Source organism: Bombus vancouverensis, chromosome 12, assembly GCF_051014615.1.
Source record: "Bombus vancouverensis nearcticus chromosome 12, iyBomVanc1_principal, whole genome shotgun sequence".
Classification (NCBI taxonomy): Eukaryota; Metazoa; Arthropoda; class Insecta; order Hymenoptera; family Apidae; genus Bombus; species Bombus vancouverensis.
Window position 1 is genome coordinate 10,241,337 of NC_134922.1, and position 23,925 is coordinate 10,265,261.

Here is a 23,925-nt window from a genome sequence, read left to right on the forward strand (position 1 = left end):
TATTTTTAGGAAAATAAGCTTGAAAGGTGCTACCGCTCGATAGAGCGGCAGTCTCTTCCTCTCTCTTTGCGCGAGTCTCCAGTTCGTTGAACATTCAAGGGTTGAAAACATTTGGTAAATTTACTTCTTTAATGGTTCTCGTCAAATTTGTTTCCGTTTCCATGCACGGATATCGCGCGCGATCGCCAAAAGCCTGTACTTCGATTGTTTCGAATAACGTACACCGCTTGTAAATACTTTGGATCGACGGAATGTTAAGGGATGCGAAACAATCAGGGACGTCGACGGGGAATAAAGCGCGGACGTTACTTCGTGAACAAAAAACCGACTGCACATTGCACGTCGTATCGATCTGTATACTCCTATTGCTCTTTTCTTGTCCTGCTTTGCAAATTCTATTCGAACTGCTGTCTCTTTATTAAGCCATCGAGGATTAAATAATGAAATAACGCGGCAAAATTACGCGAGGTTATCAGAAATTGTAGGTAACACATTAATAGGTACAGTAAAATGCTACGAGAAGCATTCAATAATCCTCTTACTTTAATTCATTTTTAATTTTATGATTCTAGAAGTTCCTGAACTACACAGTGACTCGATTATGATTTTTTACAAAATTTTTTTAGAATGATCGAAATAAGATAAATTTCAAGGACTAAAAAAGCTGTCAACTATGTGAATGACTTAAATAACATCGTCGGAGGACAAATGCGGAAATACAATATAGTATTTCGTAAAAATTAAATGCTATCGTGTAGTATATTTGTATACTAAGATATACACATGTAATTCTAGTGACAATTAACGTGTTCATCGATCAAATAGGAGAAGAATAATATAAAGAACCTATGTCTTCGAAAAGGCTATTTTTCTTTCTATAAGACTTTTACTAAACTCCCTACGATTAAAACGTAAAATCGCGACGCATTTCGAAAACACCCATGATAATAACTTACTTCGTTCCGTTCTTACATGTTTATGGTTTCCTTTCAACGAAAATCGCTGAATTTTCCGACGTTCTCCTACGCGATTCCCTCCTACTGTGCCTCTTAATTTTGAAGAATCGGCGACCTATAAATACATGTACATATATTCAGAATCATTCGTTCCCGTTAGCCTGTCTATCTCTTCTCTCAATTCTTAACAAGAAAAGTTAATTTCGGACATACTCGGAAGACATGCCAACCACGCATTCTAATGAGCCGATGAAACTTCACTGTGACCGAGGCTCTCTCGTTGTTTTCCCATTCCAACAATCCTGAATTTATTTTAAAGTGCTATGTATTCCTCCCACTATCATGTCTTAACAAATATTCGATATTTTCGACACAAAAGCGTGGTACGTGTTTCTAAGAAACTATCTCGATGCCACGTGTATTCATTCCACTCCAAAATTAATATATTTTCGTCTTCTGTTTCCATATATTATATTTGTAATGATGTTAATACTATTAACATATTAGATTGAGGAATAAATGGGTTCATGTTTACAAAAAAAAAGTACATCAAATGTTACTGCCTCTGTGTAAAGTCTATCTAATTGAAAGGTAATTTATTTATCATATTTCTCTATGAATACACAGTAGTTACAGAAATTATCGGTACATATCTTTATTTTTCGAGGAAGCGCTCTTTTTATCAGACTCTACACGTTTCATTTTTATAGTATCAAATTTTCTTAGGTATATGAAAATAATACTAAATGACACGAAGTCTAATATACTTGAATCTAATTAATTAATACTGCATCAAAATTGATGATTTATATTTCAGCCTCTCGGAAGATTATTTGATTAATATTATGAGCTAAATTAAAAAAGAATAATATTCTCACTGAATGCTGCCAATTGCTATTTTTATATACGTTATAATTCATAGAGTTGTTTAACTTTACCTGTAAGCGAATCATTCATGGGCGGCTCCCAGTGAATTCAGACAGACATCGATTAATTCGTAGCATCTGTTAATTAATGTCTTTCTCTTGTTCTTTGCAGATCGAAGTTTTTTAGTGGCCAACGCTCAACAGGGACTATGTCACATAATATATTGCTCGGACGGTTTCTGCCGGCTGACGGGGTTTTCGAGGGCGGAAGTGATGCAGAGGCCAGCGATCTGCGACTTCCTTCATGGGCCAATGACGTCACCCCATGCGGTCGCAGCCCTCCGCGACGCCCTCGCCGCCGGCGTCGAAAAACATTTCGAGATCCTTTACTACAGGAAAGACGGTGAGTCAACCCACTCGTCAATTTGTTCATAATTAATTGCACCGTGGAACTTGATACCTTCTAGCATATCATCGTTCCATCGATGGAATGTATAATACAGTCCTCGATATCGACTTTGTCGTAATTTTTATTCATTTCTCAAAAGAATCGAAAGCTTTCTGATTTACTAGTTCCTTTGATGTCGCTACGAGACCTCGTTCTAGGGATGAATGCTTCTCGTTCTATTTACCAAAGCCATTTTTTATTTATCAGCTCAGCAAGGTAAATAATTCATGCGAATAATTTGATCACTGGCCTTGGAATTTATTCGACGTTACAGATTTTAGAGCATTCCAATGCAAAGAATAATTTTTATTTAAGCTTTCACGATCTGAGCAATATTCAACTCTGTCAGGAATGGAAATTCACCTTGATATATGTTTTCTGAATTAATAATTAAGAAAGTTAAACAAGTGGGATTAAACGTCTTTATTCGGATAGTTGACGAAGAGTAGAGCAATTATTAGTTACAGTGGTTATAAATATTGATGTTACGATGATACGAGGAAATGAGGAAACGAGTAACGGATTCTTCCTCGAACACGAGCGTGAACATTATAAGATTTCGTGGAGTGCGAGCCAGGAACTTAAGGTGCAAACTGGCAATATTTCCTCAAGTTGAAGCTTCGCAGAAAACGGGATACCGGACATCCTGAATTCCTATCCGGTGTGTCGACTAGTCCCGTCTTGGCAAACCCTATTAACTTCCTACGGACATTGTTTCTTGGATCTGTACTTTTGCCAAGTGTTCTATTAGAAACGTTCTAGCATTTTCTCGATTCTTCGTTACCTGAAATACGAATCGATACTTGCGCTGACCTATCGTGAAAAATCTGACGAAGAACGGAGAGCACAACTAGCTTTATAAATTCGCGAGCTATAGTTCCTAAGAGAAGTTCATATGTTCATTGTATCCAACATCTGACCTGTTTCATTTCAGGTATAATTAATCTCTTGTATTTCTTAGAATTTCAATGTTACTTTTTAGAAGATGCTAAAATATTATAGTCGATGGAAATTATTTTTCGAAATTATATACTGACTCACAAAAGTTGGCGGTATTGAAATATTAATTCAATGATAGGTTCTGCGTGCTTTAACTTCGCGCTGAGCAGCTGTAAAGTTCCCTTTAAAGTACTTTGCGTCAATCCTGGAAACTTCTTGTTGTCAGTGCTATTAACCGCCTCCCCTACTGACTCACTTCGTAACAATCATTACCGCTATGCTATACCACGTTTTATAACCCATTTCTTCAGCGAACTTTATCAGTTCAATAATTCCTTTTACTAGAATGTATTTCGGACTGTATGTGTGCTGATCGAACACGAAATGCTACCGATTTACGTCGTCTAAATAATGATTAAGGACACTTGTCACTTGAAGTTTCCTTTTTTTCATCGATTACAGGGGACTTGGAATTTTTTCATGCGTTATGTTTGATAACTAAAATAATTAACTTGAAATTTTGAAATAATTTACTTCTTTACCAAACATCTACAAAAAATTATTTTAGAAAAATACAAGAGATAAGTTTGCTTTGGTATTTTTGTGCGGAGGAACTATACCGCCTTTTCAGAATCTTGCACATACATTTACGTTTCTAAAAAAATTAAGCTTTAAATAATTTGATGACAAGACTATTTCCAATAGTTTTTAAGTGACAGCCTCTCATTCCTTTGAACGAGACTTTCAATGATTTTATTAGACGGCTTTATCGACAAGAAGTAATTTACATATTTGGCTGATGATCGTGATTTTCTGGACAGGAATCGTAGCACCGGCCTTTTCGCAGGTTGTAAGAACCGTTCCGTTATTTAGAGCGGGAAAATTGAATTTATTCGCGGGTGGATGGTTGGCTGGAACTCGATTTTGCCGTAGTGTCTGACCTTAGGCGCGGCGAGATCAATAGTCACTACTGTATAATTTATCATAGTCGTGGCACGAAGTCTGTTAGGCCATCCGAATGCTCATGGTTCGGTCCCCTCGGACTTGAGATTCGAACTTTCGTATGCTATGAACCTAACCGCATCATTCTCATTTAAAAAAAATTGCTTTTTTCAAATTAGAAATATCCGTGTTCCTTGTTTTCCATCTTGCAATGTGACAAGATTTATGCAACCGTCGTGTCATAGAAAATTTTCCAATTTAGTAAAGTGGACTCTGCTTCTTTCAACGGTATTTTTCAAATGGCGATTTATCATCCTTTCCAAAGCAAACTTGTACGTGAAACACATCTCTAAATTTATATTATAAATCTCATAAAAAAAGAACTATTCCTCTTATTTTTTATATATCGGTTGCTTTGCAGAAAGTTGCGTGAGATTGTCAAATTTAAGACATAGAGCTGATTCTGTTCTTTTACTAAAATTTCGAAATATCACTCAGTCCATGCCAAGAATTCAATTTTGAAAAAAAATGTTCTTCTCCTTTTATTTAAATATCCACGTCTCCTGTATCCAAATTTTTGGAATGTCATTAGATCTGCATAAGTATGTAAGGCGAATATTTCTAATTTAGGAAAATAGACCTGATTCCGTGCTTTCTCATCGATATGTTATGGTATATCCCAGCTATCGTTCTACGATACCTGGCAAAGAACTGGCACGTAAAAGGTCTCGAATTTTTGCGATACAACAACGAGAAAGCAACGCGAAAATAGGATACACACGTAGCCTACGTACGACGTGGCACAAAGGAAAACGAAAGAAAGGTGCTAGCGTGAAAGAGCTGAAAGGCTGAAAGTAGTCTACTCCGACCACCTGCAGCCGCCTCTGGATGGTCTATTATAGTACGTCATGTTTCCACTGAATCTGCAAGTTACACGTTATGGATTTCCACGTTTCATGAAACGAACACCCATTGTTCTCTCTTATTTCGCTCGATGAAAGATCGTCAGAAATATCGATCGCGGGTTATGAAAATCAATCGTTCGTTTGCACAACCTCAACGGAAGATTATATTGACCGCCGCTCTTTGACTCTGTAATGAGGTGAACGATGATGATGTAGAAAGATGTAGATCTCTCTGACTGTGTTGCAGCGAAGAACATAATTCAGCTAATTACTGTAACTTTTGTATATATCGTTTTACTACAACAAACAGACGCAACAGAAATATTTTGTACAAATAAAGCTGACACGAATAATTCCTTAATATATCAAGTATCGTCGAAGATGACTTAAAAAATTTCTTAATATTGCGAATATCTTTTTCATTTATCTTTAACAAGAAACATTCGTTGATTCAATTTAGCGCAATGTTTTTAACAATGAGATTTTTTAATACGTTTAGGCATACTTTGCACCAGATTTTGACAATAGTTGGAACGAGTTCCATCCTGTTGCTTTTTAATTCTCTTTCGTAATTGAAGAATCGATGTCGGTGGAGACTCATAAGAGTCTCTTACCTTTTGTTTTAGAAACCCTCTACAGATTTCTCAATGGGATTGAGATTAATACTCTGCGCGTGCCATTTTGGTAGAGAGAATTTGTCCGTTCCGAACCAATTCTCTGTACTTTCCGCTGTGTATTTAGACTCTCGATCGTGTTAGAATATAGTCATTTCTCGAGGAAACAATAGATTTTCAACTATATCTGTGTCTATATCTATCTGTAAATTGTCCTGCGAAATATCTTTACATGTGTATTGATTCGTTAATACATTCTGTTAGATGCAATGATACGATCTTACTTATACAACACGCAACAACAGTGAATCGATGAATATTTTATTGACATTCGCAATTTTAGAAAGTTATTTTAAATTACTTTCAATTATTAATACCGTTACTACATACATATTTATCTTTCTTTGCAACGTAATGCTAATAGCAGCAAACGTGCTTCATAACAAGCAATAAAAACGATGAAAGAAGATATATTGGCGCCGTGGCCTTTTTTATGGGGGCTGGAAGGCTGTATTCTGAATGGCGTGAATGAAAAGGTCAAAGGTTACGGGACCAGGAAGTTCCATTCGATCCGATTAAAGATGTTCCTTAGCTGTTTCCTTTTCATTGATGTGGCGGAAATTAATGGCCATCGAGATCGGGGGCTGAAATGTCAAACCTTTATTACGCGGTTTCATGACACGGGGAAGTCTTAAATTAAAGCTTCAAGTAGCAACACCGATTGACGCTGACTTCTTGCACTGCATATGGCGTTTTATGCCAATAGAAACTAAACGAAGGCTAAAGCGAATTTCACGGAAATACAACTGAGTTTCCAAGCACTTCTCTTCTTAGTTTACTGTTAATTTCTTTATCGAGATATTTCAATGTATTACGAGATTGCTAAGAAACTTGGCAATGTTCAGGTACTTTCAAGAATTCGGTAATAATAATAATTCAAGAATCAGGAATTTAATAAAGATTTCACTTTCGCTAGAAAAATTTAAAGTTACAATTTAAAAATTATATTTATGTCTAGATATTATTATTTCCTTCGATATAAAGGAAGTCCGGGGTAATACAGCACGTGCAATGGTTGTCACTTTGTCTGTATTTGTTCCGGACTATCTGACTATTGTGGACGTTTCTGCGGAGTCTCTTCCGGTTCCAACTACTCCCATGGACATTGTTCATCTCAGACCAATGGCGAGGAATAATCTGCTATTCTGTAGGCTTCTCTCGAGCAGCGCTATTCGAGGGAACATTATATACTATTATGAGGCTGAGACTCGGAACAATTTCCACCCTTGGAAAAATAGTTTTATCATGGGATTTATCTTTGAGAAGGTTCCAGTAACATAACAATTAGTATAGAAAAAAAAAAGAAAAAAATAATCGTTTCTTAGATCCTAGAAAAGGTTGCGAGATTGCTAGAGCTTCAGAAAAGATTAAAAAGTTGTTCAAAAAGATATTTCAGAGTATGGAATTTTAGATGGTTTCATAGGATGGGATACGACATCGTACTGAATCTTGTAAGGCTTTAGACTAATAATGCGTGTTATAAACGCTTAGCGAGTTAATAATTTGAAATGGAAGTTGCACAAGCAGAGTAAGTTAACTAAACCTACAGACGGAAAGGGTTAGAGATGATCTAAGATTGGGTCACACGTTCTATCGTCCTATTAATAATCCAAAGATATCTCCACAGTGGAATTTCACGTGGTAGAAATAGTATTGAATTAATATGATGTTTTGTGTTCCTATTTTTCTTGTTTTCGAATTTTCGAAGTAGATAATTCAAATACAGATATATATATAACACGATGCAAATAAATAATATAATTTTTTAGCAAAGCGCTTGAAGAAGGAAGGAATTTTATAAGTAAACAATTCAAATGTAATGAATGAATTCTCCTTGAATTTTAAGGTGGAGAATTCATATACAAATATAGGGCGAAATTTCATCAATTTATTGGGGAAGCGTTTGAGGGACGATGAAGCCTATAGACCGAATTCTAGGTGACCAAGATCTCGCACGTTCCACGAGACCAGCTAAGGAAGCTATCAAGGATCCTTTAATCAAACATAGGTATAATCACCCGCGTGCAGCCCAAGCGGTGAGAGTAGTTTCAAAGTCGGCGTATGATCGATTAATTTTCCATACTCTCGGAATCCGTCAAGGTTGTAGAGCCAGGACACTCAAGGTCAGCCTAGGGAAACTTTACACTCACGCTAATGCATATAGTAGCCGTCCACGATATATCGTGTCGCATTTTCATATCGACAAGTTTGTAAATTTAAACTTCAGCTTACGTGAAATTCAAAGCCATTCTAAGATTTCTGGTATGTTGTGATCCTTAGATTCACGAAATTCCAAGATCTTCGAGGACACCTTTTACGTAATTGTAAGAAGAAGATCTTTGTTCCGATTGAAATTCAAATTCATCATGGAAATATTTTCTTGGAGATTTTGAATCGTTTTACAACAATAGAATTCTTCCCTGACATTAGTTTTTACCACCAAAATTCTTTTCTGACGTGCCTGTGTCATTTTCATAAAATAGAATTCTTTTTTTCTTTATTCAGTATCTGTCCCTAATATGTTCATTTTACTTCTTCATTATCTTCGAATTATCTCTTATTACTAAAATTCTTTCCTTTGACATTTTTATCTTTTTGCTTTCCATTAGGATGTTTTTCTTCGCCATTCTGGCATTCTCGAGGAAAACAATTCAGATTAAAAAGAGCTTTAATCTCCTTTCGATCGAACATCAACAAACATTGCCACGAGACTGTTAGCCGGTGGTTTCTCTCCGAAGAAATCATCGACTGGATGAGTATCGATATCGTTGTTGATCGGCCCCCATCAGCAGATGTGGCTATTTCGCGAGAACCTCCTCGAGAGTGCTCTCTCGCGTTGTTACGCAACCGTGCAGAGCGTGAGGACGGTGTTTGAAGCGGCTAAGAATAGCAGTGCTTGTGTTCCACCCCTTCTCTTGTTCCTGAAACGCCCACCCTCCTCCTTCCATCGTTCGTACCCCCTTTTCGTGTGTCCCCACCAGGTATACAACGTAGTCAATGACATCACGGAAAGGCGTTCAACCTCCCCCTTCCCTGCACCATTGGCCCACACGGCGTCGGAACGTGACGTCATCACCGACGCTTCTCCTTTTCTCTCCTTTTCACCCTCCTTTCGAACCGTTTCGCCTTCGTTTCGTCTCAGCGTTTTTCCTCTCGGTATTTTTATTTCACTGTAGCTACGAAAGGTATTGGCACACATCCCTATTTTTTTTTATTAGGTTTTATGCATTCCATCCTCGTAGCATCAAATTTTTATAGTGATACGAGAGTACTATTAAATGATGCAAATATGCTTGGACAACCAGAAGAAGAATGTTTAAAGAGTTGGAGTTATTTCAAAAATATTTTTTAAGATTATGAACGCTTTTCGTTGCGAGGTGACTTTGACCTACGATCTTGTTAAAATTACCAATCACAAATACATTAATATAAAACCATTATAATACGTAGTCGATGGAATTTGTATAATTTATGGCACGTATAATTATTTGTATAATTTACAACGAATAATTATTAAATTATATATCGCGTGTGATGAGTCTACTGTAACTTTTAATACGGTTATGTAATAAGAATATTACCTATGGACAAAATTTTATTCGAACTCTCGTTCAACATTCTTCTGCTTTGTTACCTAAACACACGTGATGCAACAGTAAATTCGTGACGTCGTACTCAGGACAGTGACACTCCGAGCGTGTTGGCTTTGCCAAAGCGTTAAGCCTCGTCTCAGAACTGGACTGTCCCGTCGGCGTAGTCTGTCCTCCGAATTTCGAAAGCTTCGCTGGGGAACCGCGGCGCTAAGAGGCCACCTAAGGTACGGGCTTGCAGTCTCTGTAACGACAGCGCGCGGACATTAGCTTCGTGCTCGATCGTTCGTGATTCTCTTACGTTTCTTCCAAATCGTGCCCTCCGAGCGTGTTCTCATTCTGTGAATAACGTTCCGATATACTTTCGAGAACCTATGTCACTGTCTCATAACTCTACCAAGTCTAAAACGTTCAAACTGTCACATACTATCAAGTATAATAATAACAATTGAATGTCACAATAATAAAATAAAATATCATTTAGCTAAAGTGAAATTTTTCATATAAGAAGAGTGCAAGTGTGGATTATTATCTAGCAATTCATTATTAAATTAATATACGTGAATGATTATAAAGGAAACGATCGAAGAATCGTGGAAATATTATTGGTCGAAGGAATTAGTATCAGAATTGTACGAGAAACGAAACTCTGTCTTTTGTTCGTCTTACACGTGGAAACTCCGATTTCATTGGAACGATATACGCGTGAAGTGGCGAGAGAAAGCAATGAGTTGCGACGTGGAGAGCCCGGAAGAACAGCGAGAATGGATCCCCATGAAATTGTAGGTTAATTTTACTTGCTCCCGTGATTCCTCGCTCCCTCCCTCTTGTTCTGGCACCAAGGCACCGAAGTTCCCTCATTAAGAACGCTATTAGCCTGTGGGAACGAGGGTAGATTTTCATCGCGAGAACCTGAAGCACCTATGATTACCAGAAGTTTTATGAATTTTCGGCTGACCGGGTAACTCGATTGTCGTTCGCTTCTTATAGTGTGATGCTCGTTTTTTTTTCTTGCTTCTGTGAACACGAAAGTGTGAAATAGCGATGATCGCACGATTTAGTAATTCTATAAACGAAGTTAACCACGTCGATCGTATAAAATATTTCAAAGTGAATATTTACTTTCAAAAAATTACGAACTTGTTTATTCGTGTAGTTACTGGATTATTTTGTTTTTACTAAAACGCGGATATTAAGATTTTGTGCTAGTTTTTATTGTTGGTAATTGAGTCTCAAATGCTAGATTATTTTACTTTTAATAGTAGTTCGTTACGAATGACTGAGTTTCGAGTGCCAGAAAATTACTTTATTTTTCGAACAACCTGAGAATATGAATTTTGTATAATTGTTTCTTACCAATGATTGGGTTTCAACCGCTGAAAAATTACAGTATTTTTATAATGATACGGGAATGGGAATATCGTGGGATTGTATTGTATTGTAAGTAATTGAATCCGCAGTGCTAGGAATATATAAAAGAGTTATGTGTTTTTGACTACGGTTGAGAGAAGAGTGCACAATACTGCACAACCACTCAAACTACTGGTGGACGTGACTGAATGTGTACTGGGAATGTCCGCGTAGTTTTCTTGAACTCAGTGAAAACGACTAGGAGATAGAGGACAAGAGGATGTGTGAGTGTTACGATATATTACGTATAAAAAAAGTACTTGATAATGAGTTAACTTAATGATATTGTTTAAGTTTTATTGATATTGTTTGGTTTGAGTCCTCTTGCATTATATCGTATCGTCCTGAGGTCTTATTTTTGTTCTGGTATGTTTTATATTTTAGAATTATCTTCGACTTATAAATAAATACATGTTATGTAAATTTACACTTTTGTACGCGTAGATGTCTACCTAAATAGAGACTTATTTCACTTGCTAAGCATTATAACTAATTCTTTGCTTTGGATATTTTATAAATTTTATATATTTCTTTATACATTTTTATTTGTCATATTATATACATTTTACACTTTTAACTTTCCCATAATCACATAAATATTCACGGTCTAACAATAAAATACCATTCCATATATTCATAAGCATATCTGGTGATGGCGTTAGTCCCAGAATTTTTTACAAAGGGAGTGACGTCAAACCATCCCTAAAGTTATTTATTTGGGGAGCGTTTCCACGATATTTCATAATGCGAAGAAGCCTGGCCAATTGTCACGTTCCGGCGAAACGCGTTCGAAACTGCTGAACACGACGACGCGACGGAAGGAAACAATTTATACGATAAAAGATCTGACAGTGGCGGAATATTTACGGAAAAGACAAATCGAACAACTTTTCGATCTTCGACGAGACTTAGAAAGATTTCTGAAGATGGTGGCGAGGTTAGATGTTTAACCAGAAAAAAGTTTTATCTGGTTAAAGAAGATTCTGCTCGAAGAGAACGAGAAACGGAAAGGTCAGGTTCTTCTCGCAACAAAAGGGTGGTTTCTTTCGTGGAAGGGAAAGGTCGAATTCACGGCAGTCCGTTCGATACAATCCAATCTCTGTTATTCAAAGGGATAGGAAGAATCGTGAAGATAAGAAACATCGGCGGGCAAACGTCCACCTTTCACGATAGATAGACGCGATAGCCCTTCGAGATTGTATGTTTCGCGTTTCAAGGACCTTGAATGTTTTACTTCGAATCTGATATATTTTGTAACCAACCTTGACTTCCCAGAGGCGCGTAATTTTACTTCGATTTTTGTTTCTCGCATAAACTTGAATTTTAAAGTAGACTAAGTGTTTCAAGGACTGGGTGCTTAACAGTCTTGTTATAAATAAGCTTCCGTTCAGATTTTTCTGTTTCATGGAAACAGTCAACATTTACTCTTCTTTCTTTCATTCGCCAACATTCATCGGAATTAGATCCTACGGACCTTCGAATATACAACTTCGTTCCTTTCTCTTAAAATCGAATTTTACACCAGATTTAGTAATCTTCCCGTAATTTATCGTTCGTTAAGCTGGCCCTATTTCATGAAAAAGATCCTTAGTAATCTTCCTGTCGTAAAATAATCTTACTAATTTTCTATAATTTATCTTTTGTTGGTGTGCCTCTGTTTCATGAAAAAAATCCACATTTTCTCTGCCTTCTTTCATTTAAAATAAGAAACACCATTGTAACCAAGAATAAAGCGTCTTCATCGAAACTAGACCACGTAATCCTTCAAGATCAGCAATGCCTTATTTAAGAAACCTTGGTGGACCTGTTCCTTGATGGAGATACGTTCCCGATTGTACCTTGACATCGCGAAAATAGCTGATTCTTGTTCGTCTTTCATGCTTGCCGATCAACTCCGTCGGATTATAGTCGCGCGCGATTAGGGTCATCCGGAGTAAACCAGGTGAACGTCTCCCTTCCCGTTGCTCCTTTGTGGACGTTTGACATTTTCCTGGGCTGGTCACGTGGCCGTTTTTGGCAAGTATATCGGACGACGGGGTTTCGCGATTCGTAAGCCCGAAAGCACACTTCGGAAAGGGAGCGGACCTCACCAAGAGGGTAGAAGAAGGAAACAGAGAAATAAACGAGGAAGAAGGAGAGAGAGAAAGCGCATGCTATTTCTGTGCATTGCTTGGCCTGCAGCACACGTTGCCACGTCACAGGGGCATTGCACTCGGTGACGTCACGAGGGCACAGCGTCATCGACCAATTGGAGGGAGCCGTTAACCCATTAACCACTCGGCTATTCGTTCCACTGCGGTATCATGACCTCCTCACTATCCACCAATCGTTTTACTAGACATCCAGGACCTCATCGTGCGATAATTTCATAAACTAGTGTGTTTCTGTCTTACGTTATTACATACATCAATCGTTTTAATTGATAGCCAGAGCCTGGAGTACTTAGTAGGTAGTTCGATACATTGATATTTTTCTTATCGATCTTATCAATTTGGAGCCTATCACGGTTTTAGATGAGGTGTGGACTTGGAAGAACCTTGGATCCAGTCAACGAGGGAATCGTGGAAATATGGAGCATTTTTTGAAATTGTACTATTTAAATGGGCATAAATACAGGTAGTTACAGATTCAATTATAAATAATTACAAGTTCAGTTTTTAATGGTTACATCATGTTGAAGGGGTTACCAATGGTTGGCATTAGACTTGTCGGTAATGCTATCGGAGTGAATGGTATGACTAACAGTGCTAGAATTAATTGAAGCATTTAAATTAGAGAAACAGTTGTGTGCAGGTCAAAATTTACAGTCTACTCGAAATATCAAATTTTTATTAAACATAGGAGATATCCGAAGAATTTATGAGTATATTATCGTTAGACCGCGGCTATTTATACAAATTGATATTTTTGTGAATGGAAAAAGATCGGATCTGAATAAGAGATTTATTTTTCCTATTAGGCACGAGACCAACTAATTTACTGTAGATATTTTATATAGTTTTGTATATCATATATATTCTGTATACTTTTAAACACAATCTACAAATGCGTATAACGATATATCATACTTTTTCACACTAACGATATATCGTACTTCAACATGCCGAACGACATACCCAAAATTCAAGCAAGCGATGATCCTGAACATTTTCCATAAACTGTCATGATCAAGTGGAAGTATTACTATACGATATCGTCAATTATCAATTTGGTGGATGGTGCACAAGGTCATCGTGCAAGCATGCAGTAGTTGGATCAGGAAGGGCCATGTGTAAATTAGCCGAATTAGAGTGGACTGGATGTATTTCTGGACGCTGGGCGCACCCCGAAGGGGATGCTTATTTATAGTGACCGCACGGTAGTACGTTGAAGCAATTTTAGAAATTCATTTGGCTATTTCTTCACTACCTCGCGCCATGTATTATCGATGGCTGTTTCATTTTTTCTTTCCATCCAAGTCCCCACAAATTTGCCTCATCCTCCAACCAAATTATGTTTTGTTCTATGTTGTTACAAAATGTTCAAGTTAATTTACACGTTCCAATTTCAAACGTATACTTTCTCGTCGTCCCGAGGATCGAAGAATTTCTTTCGGTTCGTCGGATTCGTTTTTTTCCTCGTGTAACGTGGACAGCAGCTTCTGCTGTTGTCGCGTGGTCTAAAAATATGTATAAAGACGGAACGACCTTCGAGATTCCGTCGAGTATCGCGATTTTGTCGAACAAATCGCGCAGCAAGAAGATTCGTGATCCGAGATGTCGGCTTACCTTCCTCCTCGATGTCCACGAACAAAATTCCATCTCTTGTACCTTTTATTTTTTTATCTCGTGTTGTCGTACAGTTGACAAAGTTGACAAGTAGTGTTTAAATTAGAATTTTCTACGCAGTAACTTTATTTTTCATGTGCCTCTTTTGATGAAGCGCCACAGGATTCTAAACGTGTGTATCGTGAGGACATTAGAAGTATCAATACGAGTTTATTAATGTCCGCTGGTCTTGAAATAGACACGGACCATCGGACTCTTTCACTCTTTGGGGCGCAGTCATCACAAAACAGTTACACACTCAGCCACCGTTACGCTATTGTTCATCATAAAGCTTCGATATGCGAATTTATTACTAACTTCGTCACTTTAAAATTCTACGGTAGAACTAGCGAGCCCGTGAGAATGACGGATTTCAGACTTTCTTTTTTAACAGTTACTTAAAACATACAGTTGATTTCTGTCAAAGTTAATATTGATTTTTACCTAATTCTAGATAAGGTTATATAGACAAATTTATTTTCATTAATATCATTTGAATTGACTCACATATACATATATAGAAAATTTAAGTACGTATTACAGACCAGTAGATTCAGTGTTAATATTTCTCCCGGTCATTCCAAGATAAAATAGAAATTTAAAGAGCCTTCCAGTGTCTCCCCGTAATAATAACCATTTCTATAAAACCGAGGGTTTATCGAAAGCCAGGAGCTTTTAAAAAAATCGATCGACCAAGTGTTTTATCCAGCGGAGGGATTATTGGTACTTTTTTCCAAGGGAAGACGATGCAGGCTCCACTGAAAGAGCATCGTCTGTGTCTCTCTTATGCTTTGCCTCATTCTCTCGACAAGGACGTTGCGCTGAATGAATGCAGCGTGCGTTCACCCTTGTTGCTTGCGCATCCCTTTCTCATTTCTCAGCTCTATCTTTGCCTTTCTCTCTATTTTTTTGCCATTTCTTTTTACTCCTGCTTTCGTAGAAACAGGTCTCGACTCATCCACAGCGTTCTTCTCCGTCTCGTCGTTGGTTTAAAAGCCGTGGAACCACGAGGACCTAACGAGACCCCCGGACTACTCGACCGAAACAAAGCAAGTGTTCTTAGCATTGGTCGCCTAACGGCACGTGATCCTTTAAACCGCATCTTGAATTTTCATGAAGAAAAATCGTTGGCACGCCGCCATTTATTCCGCGACTTCCTATGCGCGGACTCGACGCGGAGAGAAGTGACGAGGAGGAGCGTTCGTTTCACGGTAAGCCGTGAAAACGAACGTTTCACGCCGTCAAACGAAGCCTTTTCTCCCAACCATCTCTCTCTCTCTCTCTCTCTCTCTCCTCTCTCTCTCATTCTCTCACTCTCTCTTGTTTACACAGGCTGACGTTTCAATTAAGTCGGAGTACCACTGGAATTTTCACTGGTTACTTGTTCCCCTTTCGACTTCTTTTCAGGTTCAATTTCTGGAATCAAGAAGGCGAACAAACAGAGCTACTCTTATGGTTCCTTACTGTCTTTTTCGGTTTCTTATATTGTTTCCTTCTTTCTTTTTGTGAGAGCTTCTACGGATGATGTTGAATTTAATAGTAGAATTTGTTTAACATTCAGTGAGTCGTTTCCTCCTTTTTTTGCTCCTGCTTTGAAGCGACCTGGAGCTTGAGCAAGCAAAAAGTAATGAACTCGGAACAAAGCAAGTATCCTCGTCACCTCGTCACCTCGTGTAAGCGTACTTCGTTCATTATAATTAAAGTTGTCATAAAGAAGTTCGTCCCTTCGTCTGTTTATAGCTTAAACCAGTATTCTTCAACCAGTTGATAGTTATCAATTCAAGGTTGAATGAACAACGACTTTTCTATTTGTGATTGCATTGAGAACTTAATGAAAGTTAAAAATCTCCAAATTCTGTCTTTCGATCAAATACGAAAATCTAGTTAATTAGGGGATTTGAATCTTAATCACCGAATCAAGGCTCTGTTCTCGAATACTTACGCTATAGTTTGGAATTGTTATATTCAATCATTAGTTTAGAATTGTTATGTGTTCTGTGCAGGGTCTAAATAATTAATAGAAATTTCTATATTTATACGATCGGCTTCAACTATTCGGTATTCCAATTTCAATTTGCATAATTAATTACGAAATTAAATAGAATTAATGAGATAATTTGAGAATGGAATAATTTCCAGCACCATCGTGAACTATTATGTTTTCTCCAAGTGATGGAATATTTTTTGCACCTAATACATATAACGAACTCCTATGAAGCATCTATTATTTTAGTACATCTCTTTCACCTTAACAAAACAACATTTAAGTCGCTTTAGTGAAATTCTTCCAAAAAGGTTGCATTGATTCAACTTCCACACATTATCTCTCGCTCTTCATTCAAACGTGCTTAATTAAGCTACAAAAAAGAGAGCAAAGTGTCAGGAGATTTGGAGGGTTGTTCCTTTTCAGGGTGAATTTCTGACGACGTGAAAGTTTAACAGGCGGCAGTCAGTAACGCAAGCCGCATGAAAAATGGAGCGAGAAAATGTGAAAGGCGCAACCTGGCCCGCCGAGGGCTGTTTTACACAGTGTTTCTTCCTCGCATGCTCGCATTTCAGTTGGATCTGACAAGCCAGCTGTGCGTGACCCGTCTGCGTGCGTAATTCCACAGGGACAAAGGGGAAGCGAGAGGAAAAGTGTAACAGAGAAAGAAAGCCAGCAATGGATCGATAGGACAGCTTGCTGTGACGTTGCCGAAGAAACCACACGTATTGCACATATTAGCCGCTATCTAGACACGAGGAGCGGTTTGGCCGAACCGAGAATGTCTCTCTAATTGATCGCTGAATTTTATCATCTTCCACCTGTCATTAAACGTATTCTATTTTCTCTCTCGTTAAACATCCTGAATGTATTATCCTGCTGGATTAGCCGTGTAATCGGCTGGAATACATACAGTGACACATGACGATATTTGAGTACTTAATGTAGAAAATCATTGCATATATATCATTTTTTGAGTATGAAATTGTGGATATATAATTTCTAGTTTGTATAAAACTTATTAAAATTTCATTAACGTTAAGTGGCAGACGATTATCACGTTTATTTTGCTAAAATTTGAAAGAAATTAAAAAATGTATCGTCGTATGTTTTGTGAAGGCCATGACCATAATTGATAAAATATAAATAGACGTCTTAAAGCAATGCTATAAGTTCCGAGTACATAGGTATACCCCTACGAAAGATTTAATGAAAAGATCAAACAGTTCCATTGATACTGTTCCAACATTGCAACCGGTTATCGAGTCTTCCAGTCACCGCCTCACAAGGGATTATGTAATACTTCCTCGCCTGCTGCACAGCCAAACCATTATTTCTCCGCCCTTTGCAACCATCTAAAAACTGCCTAAAAGCGCAACCAACTCTTAAACATTCTACTCTCAATCTGTCCTACTTAAAATAATCTTTCTCTATTCATTCGTCGGTGGTCGAAAAGACGCCGTATCCATATTTTTTTTTTTTTAAATCCAATCATCCCTTAGATTTTGAACATTCTACTTTCACCCTTTTAAACGTAAACAAGTCTATTTCCATTCACCCATCAATAGCCGAAGAGATGCAACATTCACAATTTCTAAGAATCCAGCCAACTCTTGAACATTCTCCTTGCTTGCTTCTCTATTCGCTTGAAGAAATATTCCTTTATACACCCATTAGTATACTGATATATTCATAAAGGTTAGTTCGATATATTCATAAAGATCGAAGAGACGCTTCACCCACAGAATTTCGAAATATCCAACCAATTCTTAAACTTCATTTTTACCCATTTAAAAAAGTATCAGCTCTATTTCGAACGATCTTTCTCTATTTAGTTTTTCATCGATGATCGAAGAAGCGTCTAGAATCAAACAAGTTGAAGCTCCATCCATAATTCATGTCGTTCTCGAGCAAGTGGCCGATCACGATTTCGCAATGGCGAATCCTCACGGTACTAGACTCATCATCGTTGACGTTCCACATCGATGACGTTCAACGACGAGGATCCAGGTGGCCTGTGGCACTCTTGGCACGCTTATCCGACCGATTACGCTCACGGCGTGCCAGGGTGTGTGTTTTCCATCTCGGCACACCGGCCGGTTGCGCAAGCAGGCCTGTCCGAATCGGCAATCCGAATGCCTGGCCACGCTCTTCTGGTCGACACACGGGACACACTTTCCTTTTGTCGAGCCCTTTTGGACCGAGTCCAACGTACCTTGACTCGTAAACACACGCTGCCTAATTAGTTGCGCTCGCAGAGCTCGCGACAAAAGCCACCAAGTCGCTCGTCGTAGTCGTAGTTAATCGTGTTCTCGTGGTTACGGGCTTCCGTGACCTTGACGCTGGCCACAAATGCCGCGAAGAAGCTTTTTACACTCGTTCGATATAGGATACTCGTTCTCGTGATTGGAAACCGACCGTGATCCGCGTTTCAACCGATAGTTTGGTGCTTAGATTGGAAATCTCGTGCGGATTGCGTTTTTGGATTTGGATTTTGTTTTTGTGAGGTACAGTGACTCATGGAATACAGCATGTATTTAATAAGAAATTATCGTACTATTATTAGTATCCTATTTATATTGACAGATAAAATACTTTGCGAAATATATGTATACTTGCACTGAATACCTTGCATCTTCTGTGTACATTTTCAAATTAGTTTCAAGCATCACTACAATCATGATAATCGAATCTTATATACGGTATTAATGAAATTTCGAAATATTTCGTATAATGTACATAAGATATTCGTAAAGTGTTTCTACAAACGTGCGAATATTTTCGTGAACCACTGTGAAATGTATATGATATACGATATCCTTATTGCTTAAAACATTCTCGAAGGACAATTTGGTTTTCCAGGAAATCAGCCGAGTCCTATTTGAGCACGTTTGCATCCCCACCCCATCAAATTATAATAGTTTGCGACGCGAATCAAACGCGTGGGAGGTTATTCCGTTGTCGAAAATCGTGGCGTTAAGATGCATCACTCCGCGTAGCGCTTATTAACTGCGTAATACTTTCATCGTTATCCTTTTACCGCTCATACCCACGCTACTGTTAACTCTGTTTAATCAACGTACGTTTTTATTCAATAATTTATGAAATATTATTGTAATTTATAACTAGACTGTGGATTTCTATGCAAATTTTTATCTTTATGGACACGACTACGAAAGTAAATTCATCCGAGATGGAGATTCATTTGATGTATCAAAAATTATAACAAGCGTCCTACTTTGGATATTTTGCAAATATTTTTATATGTCACATGCATTCTGTGCGTTCTTGCATTTCCAAATTTCATATAAACGCATAAAAATCCGCAGCCTCCCTGTCTTTTATTTATCTTAAATTATTTTCCTCTTTATCGTTTCTCTGGTTATTATAATCATTATTACTACTAATGTCATCCTCGTTACAGTTCCATTAAAATTTTCTAATAGGTTCAGATTTCATAATATATTCACAAAAGGGTTCTACAAATGTTCGAGTATTTGTGAGCAAATGTCTCTCCAACAAATTTCTGGACTAACAGACAAAAAGGAATTTTTTTTTGTTTCGAGATATTAGTTACATGTATTGCCTTTATCATCATGTACTTCATTCCCAGCATTCGTTTCTAGTTACTGACGATCACTGTAGCCAAGTACTCTATTACAAGTTTCATTCATGTCCCTGAACGAACACTCGTCCAACATTCGCCGTGTTTCACGTTGATTCAGAAGTCTCTTTGCACAGTGCTGCTTCTCCAAGTTATGCTATCCGCACGTGACACGTGGCGCGATAATTCCTCGAGTCGTCACGAATCCGAATGGAACATTAACAAAGTGGTGCAATCGCGTTACCCCACTTTTACAATGTTACGTGGCTTCTGCAAAAGAATTTTCGAATTACGACTATGTTAAGCTGTAACGTTGGTTGGGAGAAATACAGTGGCCCGCAAAAGTATTCCTGCACTTCCTGCACTATTTCTGCAGTCGATATCTTTTACGAATATATCACGTGTGTTATATGAAACATTTTCAGATCTCATTAGTATTATAACGATATTTACATATTGCAATGACAACTGTCGTAATTATACGTGAAATTTTTAACGATCCTAAAAACGTACACAGAAGTTACAAGATACAAGTACAAATATATGTATATTTCACAGAGATCGCAAAAATATTTAATCATAATGATCAGTTTATAGCTATTTTCCATAATACAGTGTTCTCGTAGCTTGTACGTATGTGCACCTTTAGATTGGTTTCAATTTGACCAATATAATCAGGACAGGACAGTCGTGTCTCATTATGTGCATAAAATATTCATTCCTTTATTGATTCTATAGTTTGATTCTCAGTATTGACATCCTTTCCTGTCGGAAAATATTTAAAACATTTAAACAATCTACCAATTTCAAAACAGCCACTCATCTACGATATTAGTAAGTCTTAGCATTCGTTAGAACCGTCTTTAATAATTATCATTATACGTTTAAGGCGACTATGTATTCGCACTAAATTTTTTACTAAATATAGGTATGCGGTAATATCTTGCAACTTCTTTGTACATATATTTTCATATTGAGTTCACGTGTTTTCAACATGATCATCGCATAATAAAAATTTGTATATACGTGTGCATATAAAAGTCCCTATGGTAAGTGTAGGAATACTTTTGTGAGCCACTGTATTTGGATAGAATCCAGACGCGATTTATTCGAAGATACAAGCTTTTATTGCCCGCTGGTTGCTTCGTGGGATCCTATGACTAACTTCAAACAACACACGAGACGTTTAACGGACTTGGATTCTAATAGACGTTCGCCGAAACGTCAAACGTGGATATTTATCGCGCCAGACACCCATGTTCCCATTTAACGTGACCGATAAAGAAGCATTTCAAAAAATTGTTGCTGGAAATCAATACTTGTTGTTCCGGCAGTTATCCCGCGATGTTTCTGCTTCTAATGGACTATCGTCGCAAGATGCATGCTTGGTATTAAAACGAGAATTGCGGTATCACAGAATATAGGGCAATTGTTGTTTTAGTTCCTCAATAATTCAACGTTTCATTTACTACTGATCTCTCTTGTTATTACAACGAAAGTTTATAGCAATGGGTAGATTGCGGATCTTTATGAGTTTATGGGAGATTTAAAGGTGCAAACATGTACAAAATTGTACATAATATGCAAAAATATAAAAGATATTCAAGCTGAAGTATTTGCTGTAGGTTTTAACGAGTAAAATAAATTTTTACACGTACAGATGCTATTTGTTTAATTGTGGTAATGCAAATATGCTATTGCATAAAAATACGCAATCTGGTAACGAGTTTTTGTGCGTAGGAACGAGAAAACTTGAAAGATCGTTTGTTTCAAAGATAGACGTATTACGTGGGCGCGAGCTAATCGGATTAATCTTTGTTTGTCACAGGCACCAAATTTCTGTGCAGCGAGGTGATAGCGCTAATAAGGAGCGAGGTGGACGACATCTGCTTGCAAATTATAAATTTCGAGGATTTGAGCTCGCAGCCACCTCCGCAGCCTGCAATTCCGCCCCCAAGCCAGACCAACAACAGGCTCGTCACACGCTGTAAGTTCCAATTTTTTTTCCCCCGCCCCCTCTCTCTTTTACCCTTCTCTCCCTTCGCCGTTTCTCATTTTCCACTTTGAATCACTTGCTTCACGGAAACCTCCATAAATTTCATGTCCAATTTGTATTCACGTTGTTGCATTTACCGCTGTATATTTTTTTCGTACCCTGTTATGGAATAGTTGGCAAATTAACGCTTAAATAACTCATTATGAAGTTTGGTACTGTATCAGGTGGTTTAAATCGGACTTGGAAATATATCCGTTTAACATTAGAAATATCAGAGTGATCAAACTAAACGATACCAATAATTTTTCATAATTATTCTATAAATTTAGAATAACGCACTTTTGTGAATTTCGATGATTTTTATCTTTTGTTTTACTTGCTTTTAGTACTATTAGTAACACTGTTAATTTTATAGCATTGCTGTTAGTTCTAGTGTTAATTTGCAATGCATTAGGTTGTAGCATATGAAATGTTCGTTTCCTTCGGTTAAACGAAACACGATTCTGGTTTTCTTCAGAGTACGTTTAATTACACGTTAGCTACTAGTGACGCATACACTGCGCCGATTCAATTATCATACTTAGCTTACTTAGCTGCTATTGTATTTTTTAATTAGCACGTTTCGAATGAACGATTTCAGAGGAGAAAAAAAGCAATGAGCCGTGTATTAATATAAGTATTATTATTGAAACTATATTTTAGATAATCAAAGTATTGTCATTAAAATTATGTTTGCCTTTAGACTAGTTGTAGAGACTGACTCGAATTTCTTACGAATTTATTGCGCCGTTACAACAACAATATCGAAAAACATCCAGCCCTATTTCAAACAAAAAACACGAGGAATAAAAGAGCTTTAATTGACATTCAATCTCACGTTAATGACACTCGAAATCAATAGTAGTCTTTTTCATATAATCCAATGAAAAATCTGAGACCTTCAAACGAACATTTCATACGGAACAAACTAATAGAAAACGCAATGCGTTGAACAGATAAAAATACGTTCGATCGCGCTAAAAATGTCACACCCACGCCTCTGTTTGTCCTATTTAATTCCACAGACATTCTCTTTTTCTCGCATTGCCTTCGTTGTGCAACGTCGAGGACACTAGGTCACGTAGTTAAGTGTTAACACGGGGTGTGTCCGTAGGAGCGTACTTGGAGCGCACTGTGACCTTCCTTGCCACAGACTGATGTACGAAAGGTGCTTGTAAAAATTACCACCGAGTCGCTTCATTGTCTGACAGAATTCAACGCGCCGAATTCTTTTTCTTTGCAACGACTAATTAAATTTCGCAGAGCAAGTCTCGCGCTTCCCCTTATTTCCCTTTACTCGATTGAAACGTTAATTTCACACGATCACCGGTTACGTCGTTTCACAAGCATCAAACGAAGCAATCTGTTACTTTGTGTCCATATACAAAGATAGGAATTTCTAGTTTGTCGCTTATAAAATGTTAATAACAATATTAGTTCAATGGTACAAGTACTATATTTATTTTTCGTCTGCATTCGAGGTTTCGCTATCTCGACACTTCACGAAACATTCAAAGGCAGTTGAAGAATCTCGAAAAGTTTAGGAGTTGTTTCTACACCTTAACAACGTCCTGAGATTGGAACTTATCATTCCATAATAGTTTACACGATCCAAACATTGTTACACAACTTTTGATTAAGCCAAGATTAAGAAGATTCGACTTCATGGTGGCTCAAAGGTGATCTTAGGATCTTGAATAATTTAGGATTGATTTTACGCCTGGAAGAGGACTTAAGAGTGTGATTTATTCAAAGATAGCTTTACA

General features: G+C 37.6%; 1 protein-coding gene across 4 annotated transcripts in view; it reads left to right on the top strand.

The window, feature by feature from the left end:
* Positions 1–23,925, top strand: part of sei (potassium voltage-gated channel seizure) — a 145,811-nt gene that overhangs the window by 19,547 nt on the left and 102,339 nt on the right. For all 4 annotated transcript variants that reach the window (XM_033331511.2, XM_033331515.2, XM_033331517.2 and 1 more), the window contains exons 2-3: positions 1,995–2,225; positions 21,953–22,111. In XM_033331511.2, the coding sequence (XP_033187402.1) occupies positions 1,995–2,225; positions 21,953–22,111 (390 nt within the window). The remainder of the gene's footprint in view (positions 1–1,994; positions 2,226–21,952; positions 22,112–23,925) is intronic.